The sequence below is a fragment of the Nicotiana tomentosiformis genome, chromosome 3 (genome assembly GCF_000390325.3).
Source record: "Nicotiana tomentosiformis chromosome 3, ASM39032v3, whole genome shotgun sequence".
Classification (NCBI taxonomy): domain Eukaryota; kingdom Viridiplantae; phylum Streptophyta; class Magnoliopsida; order Solanales; family Solanaceae; genus Nicotiana; species Nicotiana tomentosiformis.
Genome location: NC_090814.1, coordinates 83771954 through 83784416, shown reverse-complemented (window position 1 = coordinate 83784416; position 12463 = coordinate 83771954). Strand labels below are relative to the sequence as shown.

Sequence of the window (12463 nt, the reverse complement as noted above, 5' to 3'; positions counted from 1 at the left end):
CTAGAAAGTACTTAAATCTGCCTAGATCCTTAGTTTGGAAGTGCTGGAAGAGATTCTGCTTCAAATTGGTAATACCATCCTGATCATTGCCAGTAATAACAATATCATCAACATAGACTACCAGATAAATACAAAGACTTGAAGCAGAGTGCCGATAAAACACAGAGTGATCAGCTTCACTACGAGTCATGCCAAACTCCTAGATAACCGTGCTGAACTTACCAAACCAGGCTCGAGGAGACTGCTTTAGACCATAAAGTGACCGACGCAAGCGACATACAAGGTCACGAGACTCCCCCCGAGCAACAAAATCAGGTGGTTGCTCCATATAAACCTCATCCTCAAGATCACCGTGAAGAAAGACATTCTTAATGTCCAGCTGATAGAGAGGCCAATGACGAACCGCAACCATGGATAGAAAAAGGCGAACTGTTGCGACTTTAGCCACGGGAGAGAAGGTATCACTGTAATCGAGCCCAAATATCTGAGTATATCCTTTGGCAGCAAGACGGGCCTTAAGTCCATCAACCTGGCTATCGGGACCAACTTTGACTGCATAAACCCAACGACAACCAACAGTAGATTTACCTGAAGGAAGGGGAAAAACTCCCAAGTACCACTTGTATGTAAAGCAGACATCTCGTCACTCATAGCCTGTCGCCATCCTGGATGAGATAACGCTTCACCTGTAGACTTAGGGATGGAAACCGAGGACAAAGAATATATAAAAGCATAATGGGGAGATGACAGACGATGATAACTTAAACCGACATAATGGGGATTAGGATTAAGTGTGGTCCATACACCTTTCCGAAGTGCAATCGATGTACTAGGAAGAGACAAGTCCGCAGTAGGAGTAGGGTCAGGTGCAGGACGAGAACCAGTTGGGCCTGATGTAAGGCGCAAACGACGATGATAAGTCAAGAGTGGTGTTCCTGTGGCTGGGGATCTAGGAGGAACAACTAGACTTCTCAATGGTTGGTATGGGTGAAACTTTTGTGGTCGAAGGTGGAGGAGGAGCTATAGTAAACTCCTTAAAGGTCTGTATAGGTAAGACCTCAGATATATCATGGTGGTCAGCAGAGGTAAAGAAAGGTTTAGACTCAAAAGATGTGACGTCAGCTGACATAAGGTACCTACGAAGATCAGGGGACTAACAACGATATCCCTTCCGAACACGAGCATAACCAAGGGAGACACACTTGAGAGCACAAGGAGCTAACTTATCTTTCCCAGGGGCTAAGTTATGAACAAAACACGTGCTCCCCAAAACACGAGGTGGAAGAGAGTATAAGGGTTATTGGGGAAACAATACTGAATGCGGAATTTGATCCTTGATAGGAGACGAAGGCATCTGATTAATCAAATAACAAGTTGTGAGAACTGCATTGCCCCAAAAACGCAACGGAACGCGAGATTCCATTAGAACTGTGCTAGCAGTCTCAATAAAGTGTCTATTCTTTCTCTCTGCAACCCCATTTTGCTGAGGGGTATAAGGACAAGATGTCTGATGAATAATTCCTTGAGAAGTCATTAACTCCTGAAATTGAGAAGATAAATATTCTAAGGCATTATCACTGCGAAAAATGCGAATAGAAACACCAAATTGGTTTTTGATTTTAGTACAGAAACTCTGGAATATAGAAAATAACTCAGACCGATCTTTCATTAAGAAAAGCCAAGTACATCTTGAATAATCATCAATAAAACTAACAAAATAACGAAAACAAATTCTGCATGACTCTCAACACTACGCGGAAAGGAGGCTCGGGTATGTTTCCCAAGCTGACACGACTCACCATCTAATGTTGACAAACTAGATAAACTAGGCACCATCTTCTGAAGTTTGGATAAACTCGGATGTCTTAAACGCCTGTGGATTAGGTCTGGAGTATCTGTAACTAGACATGTTGTGGAAGGACTGAGTGGGTTAAGGTAGTAAAGGCCTTCTGATTCACGTCCTGTACCAATTGTCTGTCCCGTACTGTGGTCCTGCATAATAAAAGAATCGTCAATAAAATATATACCACAATGGAGGGCACAAGTCAAAGGACTAACAGATGCAAGATTAAAAGGACAGTCAGGGACATAAAGAACGAAATCTAGGGTGATAGAAGACAAGGGATTAGCTTGTCCAACTCCTTTTGCCTTAGTTTGACATCCATTGGCTAAAGTAACAGTGGGAAGAGATTGTGAATATACAATATTCGACAAAAGTGATATATTATCAGAGATGTGATCAGAAGCGCCTGAGTCCATGACCCATGGTCCAAGAGTACTAGATTTGGAAACACAAGCAAAAGAATTACCAGCAACAAAAGTATCAGTCTGAGCAACCGAGGCTACTTGTGGAGATGTCTGCTTACTTGCTCGATATTGAAGGAGCTCATTATATTCTTCTTTAGATAAAGAAAATCCCTAGTTGCCTGTAGTCTTGGTCTGAGCAATGTAAGCATTTTTGGGTGGACGACCATGTAAGGAATAACACATTTCACGAGTGTGTCCAAGTTTGTGACAATAAGAACACTTGGGTCTAGATCTTCCAAAACGACCTCCTCCTCGTCTATTCTCCATAGTTTGAGACGCCCGAATATCCACTGTTTGGGATGTGAGAAAAGAAGAATCATGTATCTGTGATGAGATCACTGGGTGACTTGGTATTGCAGCAAGGCGGAGTAATCGAGAGAATAATTCATCAACTGTGGGGACAGTCAGAGTAGCCAAAATCTGGCCGTGTACTGAATCAAGATCATTAGGAAGTCCAGCGAGGGTAAGAACTAGAAACATCTTCTGTCGCTGCTCTTGTTGTTTTTCAACACTAGCAGAAACTGGCATCAACTTCTCAAATTCCTCCATGACTGCCTGTACTTGACCCAAGTAAGTAGACATATCTAATTCCTGCTTCTTTAAGTTTGTCATCCGCGATATTACATCATAGAAGCGAGATATGTCATTAGTGTATAAGGTATGGGCCTTTGCCCAAACCAAATAAGGTGTCTGGAATGGACGAAGCAAGGGCATCAACTTGGAATCAATAGATCGCCACAAGATGCTACATAACTGAGCATCGATCTTTGCCCAAAGTGCTATCGCCTTTTCATCACCTTCGCTAGACTGTTTGATTAGATGATCTTGAACAACTTGACCTTTACACCACAACTCGAAAGATGAAGCCCAAGCTAAGTAGTTTGAACTTCCCATTAAAGGTTCCGAGGTAATCATAACGCTAGAGCTTCCAGAACTCATGTTTCTAGACCTAAAAACATCAAATCCCAATGACATCGTTGCAAATTATTACCAAATAAGAGAAAGAATCAGCTGTAATCCACTGAAACAGAGTAAGGAAACACTGAAACAGAATAAGGGAATACTGTATCGGAATCTTACTGTAGCTGTCGGAAAAAACTCAAAGTGGTCGGAATTTGTCGGGGATAGCACTGGTCGACTCGGAATTGCTGTGCGAGTAAGCTTTCCGGAAGGAAGTTCGTCGGAAAATGGATGTAAGGGGTCTCACACACCCTGCACGTGCACAGATCTCGCCGGAAAATTTGGACTTTGCCCGGCGCGTGAGGGCGCGTGGCTATGAGTTTTCCGGTGGGATGTTCTGGGGTTTGGTTGTGGGATTACGGCGGACCTTGTGGTGGTGTTGGTTTGTTCACAACACTGATAAATAGTGACTTTGACGCAAACAGTCATTTAGGTCATCGGAAAATTGCATGGTGACTGAGTTCTTTCTTCCCGGATGTCGCTAGAATGACGCACAACGATCTTTTCTTACCGAAGCTCTGATACCATGTGAGAATGCACGGGAGAAAAATCTTATTGATATTAGATACTCAATGCAATACAAGATGTCCTTATTTATAGCTATACTGTACACGGACATATTACTTGTATTCCAATATGGGACAAGACTACATTATATACATATCTGTAAACTAACAACACTATTCCTTTTGGCTAATACTCCCTTCGTTTCAAATTAGATGAGGTACTTTCTTTTTTAGTCTGTTCCAAAATAAATGACAGATTTCTAAATTTGGAAATAATTCAACTTTAAACTCTTCATTTTATCCATTTTACCCTTCATGAGAAGCTTTTATAACCACACAAATGTCATGGCCCCACAAAACTCTTACCCCTTAAGCTTTTAGGACCACAAATTTCAAAAGTCCTTTTTTCTTTAACTCCGTGCCAAGTCAAACTACCTCATCTAAATTGAAACGGAGGGAGTAGCTTTTAAGATTCTAATTGCTAAATTCCAAATCTTGCTGTAAGGCAGGTACTTTTGGCCTAAAGTGCCAGTATTAAGTGGCATACACATTCAAGTTGGTGTGAGTCCTATAATATCTTACTCTATGATGTCTGACAACCTTATTAAGTGTCATGTGACCCTAGCTTACCTATGAGGTTCTCGTTTTTGTCAAGTGATTAAGCGCTTTGTCTATATGTGTAGTGCCAATTTAAAGCTCCTTCATGGATAGTTACTACTCCCTCTGTTTCAATTTAGATGACACACTTTCCTTATTAGTCCGTTCCAAAAATAATGACACATTCTACAATTGGAAATAATTCAAGTTTAAACTCTTCATTTTATCCTTAATGCGAAGCTTTTATAACCACACAAATGTCACGGCTCCACAAAGTTTTTACCCCTTAAGCTTTTAAGACCACAAGTTTCAAAAATCTTCTTTTTTTTCCCCTTAAATTCCGTGGCGAGTCAAACTACCTCGTCTAAATTGAAACAGAGGGAGTACATCGATTTTTGATCAATTCTGAGATGTGCATTCTTGTTCTATGGACAGCATAAATGTGATGTCATCAATATGAGTTATGGGGAACCTACACTGCTGCCAGATTATGGCCGCTTTGTTGACCTTGTCAATGAGGTAATGTTTCACTGCCTTTATATTTTCACTTGCTGGCACTTCAATGTATGAGAAATCTGTTGATTGTTGACTATTTGGTGAAAAGTTCAGGTGGTCAACAAACATCGTCTAATATTTGTCAGCAGTGCCGGCAATAGCGGGCCGGCTTTGACTACTGTGGGTGCACCTGGTGGCACTTCGTCAAGCATAATTGGAGTGGGAGCATATGTCTCCCCAGCTATGGCAGCTGGTACTCACTTATTAGTTGAGCCACCTACTGAAGGCCTTGAATACACTTGGTATGGACCTTATTTAATGTTTGCAATCCTTTTCCAATTCGAGTGCTTGGAACTTTTTTTAGGATAATTTTGTGCCAGTCTCTTTATTAGAATTTAAACTACAAAGCTGAGCTCCAAGAGAATGCAGGTCTAGTCGGGGACCTACTGTGGATGGTGATCTTGGTGTCTGCATAAGTGCCCCTGGTGGTGCTGTGGCTCCCGTTCCCACATGGACCCTTCAAAGACGCATGTTAATGAATGGAACATCAATGGCATCTCCATGTGCCTGTGGCGGGGTGGCTTTACTTGTCAGTGCTATGAAGGTAATTCCAATGTTATGGCCATTTTACACGGTTTCTCTTGTTTTCCTTAAGTATGTGACCTGCAGGCAGAAGGTATTCCTGTTAGTCCATACAGTGTACGGAAGGCTCTTGAGAATACATCTGTACCCGTGAGTGCTTTACTAGAAGAAAAGTTATCCGCTGGACAGGGACTCATGCAAGTTGACAAGTTAGGTTCACTCTTCCTTCTGACTTTTGATCTTTCGCATGGCCATTGATCCCTTTTCGATTCATATCTTGAATGTCATCTCAGGGCCTATGACTACATCCAAAAAGTGCAAAATGTTCCATGTGTGTGGTATCAAGTAAAGATCAAGCAGGCTGGCAAAACAAGTAAACCAACTCCGTGTATGTGTGCGTGTGTGCTCATGTTTGTGTTTTCTGTACGTGTGTATTTCGTTATGCGCTCCATGGTGCTGCAGACCATTTTCCCTATGGTTTTAACAAAGACGAACTTATTCAAACAAATGGGAGGTTTATCAAAGATGAATACTCCTCCGTTTCAATTTATATGGCGTAGTTTGACTGGCCATGGAGTTTAAGAAAGAAAGGAAGACTTTTGAAACTTGTGATCTTAAACATGCCATAACATTTGTGTAGATATAAAAGCTTGCCATTACGGGTAAAATGGGAAGTTCAAGTTGCATGGTTTCCAAAGTTAGAATTCTGCCATTCTTTTTGGAAAGGGGGATTAATAAGTAAATAGTGCCTTCTCCTTGGAATGGAGGGAGTAACTGTTATCTCTGTTTCTAAGGGGGTAATCGTTGCAGTCTCTTTAATTTGAAAAGTTTTTCTTGTCGCCGCTATTTTTTGTCTGATCAAAGGATGTGTTTGTTCTGATCTGAAGTGCTTGCTTTGGTTGCAGCTCTTGCATCACGAGGCATCTACCTTAGGGATCCTAATTATTGTCACCAGTCTACGGAGGTGAGATTAGTCCTCCAAATTTTATTTCTCATGCATGCTAAGAATTCATATAGCTGACCCCAACTAGTTGAGAACGAGGTGTAATGTTGTATGCGTGCTAATAAATTTATGGCGTGGTAGTGTTGTACTATGAAGATTTAACTATATTTATTTGGCATCTTTTGTCTCTCTGAGTACCCAGGCGCAAGCTAGATTAGTTAAGATTTAATGTTTAATTAATAATGGCACCCTTTTATGTATTCCTTTCTTTCTTGATAGATAAATGTAAAATTGTATAAAGGAAAATCCTAAGGAACACAAACTGTTAGACGATCCAACAAATCAAATACATGTCCATGCAATTTAGAGTGTTTTTAAAAATAAAATAAAATTAATGTCAATGGTCTGTGCCAGTTTATGTGCACCTTCTCTAATCCACTAGGCAGCTTGTCTAGCTCACGAGCAAGGTTTCCAAGGTAATCCTGCTGAGCACATACCGAGTGTTGTTGCTCGGGATGAACCTGGGATATCTAAATTGTTACTCTCATGTCTCAATCACTACATCCTTGATGGATAGAGTTGCCCCCAACTGACCATCACTTTTTTTTATTGGATCCTTTCAGGCTGACATTTGCTTGTAAAAGAACCCTTAATTACAGGAATCCTGCTTAGAACTCCATAAATGTGAATTTGACAGTTGGCGTCCAAAACTCTTTTGCTTCCCTTTCATGTGCCTAAGCTTCACGCTCCGGCTCATGCTTCACAAATGCCTTGCTCCACCAAATCTTTGTTGGTAATCCTTGAAAAAGTTTTTCACAGAGATTCGAGCCTATTGCTGGCATTTCCCCCTTTCCATTCCACCAATGCAAGTTGATATAACTCTATCCAGGTTATCCTCTTCAGCATCACTTCACTGGAAAAAAAACAGATTTATGATTCCTTCTTCCTTCTGTTGCCAGCACCTGACACAATTCTTTTACAGCCAGCTAGAAATCCCTTGTCCTAAGCTGCCATCATTAACACTCAACAACAGTGTGACCACACAGCCGTGAGCCCGTGACCTATAGCATAGCAAAACAATTAGAGGTGGAGTTACCGCAGGAGAAGTAACCTCTCGACCTCTCTGGAGGCACTTATGTATGCCGTAAGCTTTAAAAGACCAATAGACTGGATGAAAGGTCTGAAATTGGTTTAGTTGATCTCGGTGTTTCCGATGGAGTTTAGATCTTTGGTGTTTCAGGTGGAGCGAGGCAAAACTGGAGAATAGGGTCCCTATTGAAATATTCTTTTCTAATGTCATGTCAGTCCTCTTTGATGCATTCGTATGGTTCCGTGTTGGTATATAAATCTTCATCTGGCTGTGAGTCTCTGCAAACTTTCGAATGTACGAGTTTCAGAATATAACCATGTTGTGGGAGATGAAGAAATTTAGAATCCGATATAGTGATCCTGCTGATTTCAGAGGAACACTTGAAATTCTTGACAATGTTTTGTACTTCACTGTACCTTCCAAATGCTATTCTTTTGAGTGTTCCGAACCACTGTGCTCGGCAGGCAGTGTTCAAATTAGACTGGTACCTGGATATATATATATATATATACATAATAGTAATGTGACAGCTGGATCTAATGTACCAGTATCTTGGGGGCATAGTGGATCTGGAGCTTTTCCAGTTCAATTTTCTTACCTTGCTGGCATGGTTAGAGAGCAGATCAACTTAGGTTTCTTTTATACAAATACTGGTTTATAAGCTCAGAGTCATAGGAAGTTGCATGTTCAAGTGAAGAGTTCCATAAAATGTGTCTTGAACCGATAGAATATCATTTTGCATGGGTTTCAGACTGCTGTATCTGCAGTTGTCTTGATAGTAACTAGATCAATTTAAGATGGGACTTGTCAAATGAATCACTGGATTAATTACATAGGTTTCACCTCTGTATAAGTGAACCAAGGTTTTGTAAATTGATTGCAAGGGAAAAAGTTGCTTAGATTCATTTGATACAAAGCAAGCTGAATGGACATTTGGTGTAAATGTGATTTAATTGGTCACAATTTTTGATGATTCTGTTTCCCCTCAAAGGCTGTTAACGTTCTTCTCTCTTCTCTCAGTGGACCGTGGAAGTTGAACCGAAGTTCCATGAAGATGCAAATAATTTAGATCAATTGGTTCCTTTTGAAGAGTGCATTCAGTTGGTTTCTACTGGAGATGCGGTAGTGAAAGCTCCTGAGTACCTCCTTCTCACCCATAATGGACGCAGCTTCAGGTTACTCATCTTCCCTCGCTGTTTTTTTTTGCGACTGTTCTAATTTGATGATTAATATGAACAACGAAATCTTCTTATCTCCAGTTTCTCCAATTTAAAGCACTCAGAATGTGTGCTCTTTCATAAATACTCTGAATTGCAGAATGCACAATTTTTGGGGATTAGCTTGCTTATACAAAAGATTTGTGTCCAAGCATTATTCATCTCTGTGGTGACTGTTCTGGTGCCACTATATTTTAGGTGACTGGCGCTGCTACTTTCTACGCGACCAGCGCCCTTATCTTATCTTATTTCTATTAGAGCCAAGGGTTTGAGTCCCTACTCTTAAAATTCTTTATCCCTACTCTAAAAATTCTTTTACTAGAGCCAAGGGTTTGAGTCAACAGCAACAATAAACCCAGTGTAATCCCACAAGTGGGGTCTGGGGAGGTTAATGTGTACGCAGACCTACCCCTACCTTGTGACGGTAGAGAGGTTCTTTCCTGTAGACCCTCGGCTCAAGGAACAATGAAAGTAAAGCAAAAAAACACTAGCAACAAAATTTTTGAGTCCCACTCTGAAAATTCTTAGTCCTTACTCTGGAAATTCTTTCTCTCCCTCTTCAAGTACTTCTTCCTTTATTTCTTTGTCTGCTTAAAGAAAGTTACCTCACTTTCTCTTTTTCAATTAAAAAAAAGGGCTATTTCCTTCTTCCTCCAAAAATCTTAATATTTCCTTCTTCCTCCAAAAATCTTCTTTTTCTTCTTAATCCCACACAAGCAAATTTTATCATCACCAAAGTTTTTGGCTGCATCATTTTGGGCAACCAGCTCCAGAAGTTGGTCATATATTTTGTGAAGAGCTGACTGCATCTTTTATTCGCTTCCACATGCTTGTAGCTTATCGTGGCACAACATCTTATTTGTTTTTGGCTGCATCATTTTGGGCAACCAGCTTCAGAAGTTGGTTATATACTTTGTGAAGAGCTGACTGCGTCTTTTATTCTCTTCCACATGCTTGTAGCTTATCGTGGCACAACATCTTATTTTCTGCCTGTTAATATGTAATGACGTGCAAAATTGTGATTAGAACCAGATATGTTAGTCTCTTACTTGGAAGGTGGATACAGAACCATCATTCTATAATGATAGTTTGTTCAACACTTTAGGCCATGAAGTGAGTATTATGTGGTCCAGGAATTCTTCTATTAAATCATGGCTATTGCCATTACGCCTTTACTACTGCTCTAGTTTCTCTTTGCATAATAGATAATGTTAAAATGATTTTTTAAATCATGAGATAACTGGGAATACACCAAGAAAAAGATCATGAGACAACTAGATTGGTGTACATTATGGAAAAAATTACATATTCTTTCTGTTCATTTTTCCAGCATAGTGGTGGACCCCACCAATCTAAGTGATGGCTTGCATTATTATGAAGTATATGGCATAGATAGCAAATCACCATGGCGTGGACCACTTTTCAGAATTCCAGTTACTATAACAAAGCCGACTGTTGTAAAGATCCGACCCCCTCTAATTTCCTTCCAAGGCATTTCGTTTGTACCAGGTGAGTATCATATTACTAAGCTATGCATGCATTTATTCTCTTCAATGATTGCTTACTGCCACATTACTTAACTGTGTCAGGATTATAGGTAAGGTAGTGTCTGGCGGGCCTTATAGATCATTTTGCTTTGTTACATCCTGTTTGTTTATCTGTCCAGATGTAAGAATGATATATAGGATTTATATCAGCCACTGACAGGGTATTCTGCCTACATCACATCCCTTGGGATGCGGCCCTTCTCCCGACCCTGCGTAAATGCGGGATGCTTTGTGCAGCGAACTGCCCTTTACTCTACCTCCACAAAGGTAGGGGTAAGGTCTGCGTACACACTACCCTCCCCAGACCCCACTACGTGGGATTACACTAGGTATACTGTTGTCGTTATATAGGTAAAACTAGTAGATACTATTTTTGGGAAGAGAAAGGAAGGTGAAGTGTTGTGTGGCTCTTGTTGTATGTGGTTATGAATGTGTAGGTTTAATTGGAGTAAAACTATCTTCCTTGCTTCTTTGTGGTCAAGAAGTAATGATATTTTGGGGGCATGGCATTGTATTTTAGTGTGTGTGTGGGTGGGTGAGAGAGAAAGAAAGAGCAGGGAGGGGGTTGGGGGAGGGGGTGGGGGAGGGGGAGGGAGGTGAGAGAGAGAGAGAGGGAGGGAGAGAAGTCTCCTTCAAGTGTTGCTACAACAACAACAACAACAACAACAACAACCCAGTATAATCCCACTAGTGGGGCAGATCTTACCCCTACCCTGGGGTAGAGAGGCTGTTTCCGATAGACCCTCGGCTCCCTTCCTCCAAGAACTCCCCACCTTGCTCTTGGGGTGACTCGAACTCACAACCTCTTGGTTGGAAGTGGAGGGTACTTCAAGTGTTGCTACTAAAGTTAAAACTGTTGACAATATTTCTTGAAATTAAGGGCGTAGCAATTATGATCTCTTATGTTGAACGTTTAGTGCTGATAGAGGATTTCCTTGTTAGTCACATTGAGAAATAGTCTTGCTAGCTTTCTAGAGTTCTTTTCCTCAGAAAATGTGCATCTTTTGAAGTATGACAATTGAACTAATGAAGTTTAGACAAAAGCACTTCATAAAACTATCTAAGCTACTGAATTCTTTATCTGCAAACATGGCAAACAAATAATCTATAATTTCGAGCACTTTGTTACAGAGAATATAAAAATCTGATTATATAGTGTTAGTACGATCTGGATCAGATGTTCAGCGAGAATATATACCATGAAATCGACTGCAATGATGTGTTGTAAACAGATGGGTTTTAGGGTAAGAACCCAAAGGAAAATGTTGGAGAAAGTTGTGACAGAAACTTGAGCATGGTATAGATCTTGGCAAAATGGGTTAGGATAAAGCCAGAAAACTGAATTATTAAGAAAATACTTTCACTTTATTTTCTTAAAATTGTTTTCAGGTCGATATTGCATGTTCTTCCTTTGACTACTTTGTCAATTTTCTGCATGTACACCTGTGTTTAGGCCAAATTGAAAGGAGATTTATTGAGGTACCATTTGGTGCTACCTGGGTTGAGGCCACAATGAGGACATATGGATTTGATACAGCTAGAAGATTCTTCATAGACACTGTTCAGGTAAAATATGTTCTGATTTATTGTATTGTTCTATTGTACTGTTACTGGTATTCATCTGCTTGTGATCTACAGCTATCCCCATTGCAAAGGCCCATTAAATGGGAAAGCGTGGCCACATTTTCATCACCTTCATCCAAAAGCTTTGCCTTTCGAGTGGAGGGTGGTCGGACAATGGAACTAGCAGTTGCCCAATTTTGGTCCAGCGGTATAGGCAGTCACGAAACAACAATTGTCGATTTTGAGGTAGTTAAGTTTGCAGTAAAATATAACTGAAACTGACTGTTTAATTTCTATTTCTGTTCTGGATGGTTAAACTATGATGAGCAAATGATCTTAATAAGAGGCATGCTCTTGTTTCTTTCTTTTTTTTTTCTTTTTTGCTTTAAGCACTTTATTCCTTTTTTTTTTCTGAACCAAACACAACCACTCTTAAGATGAGAAGCTTTGGAAGTGCTACAGTTGTTCATCCTCTCCTTTTGGTTTAAGGGAGACTTTCTTAATCTGGAGTCCCGCTATTTGAACTGGTGTAAAATGAGGATGCTGACTTCCTTTATAAGGGGGGGACCAAGTTCTGATTTATGAAGGAAATCAGTTAAATAGTTGGAGTACCATAGAATTTTTGTCATTTAATCAAAGAGTTTGACATAATTGCA

The 12463-nt window shown here is 40.3% G+C and overlaps 1 protein-coding gene across 1 annotated transcript in view; it reads left to right on the top strand.

Annotated features, from left to right (window-relative positions):
• LOC104109952 (tripeptidyl-peptidase 2) overlaps nt 1-12463 on the top strand; it is a 41270-nt gene that overhangs the window by 15660 nt on the left and 13147 nt on the right. Inside the window, exons 10-19 of the mRNA XM_009619355.4 lie at nt 4806-4889; nt 4980-5167; nt 5295-5469; nt 5535-5656; nt 5741-5835; nt 6353-6411; nt 8501-8655; nt 10028-10206; nt 11698-11810; nt 11883-12053. Coding sequence (XP_009617650.1) covers nt 4806-4889; nt 4980-5167; nt 5295-5469; nt 5535-5656; nt 5741-5835; nt 6353-6411; nt 8501-8655; nt 10028-10206; nt 11698-11810; nt 11883-12053 — 1341 coding nt within the window. The remainder of the gene's footprint in view (nt 1-4805; nt 4890-4979; nt 5168-5294; nt 5470-5534; nt 5657-5740; nt 5836-6352; nt 6412-8500; nt 8656-10027; nt 10207-11697; nt 11811-11882; nt 12054-12463) is intronic.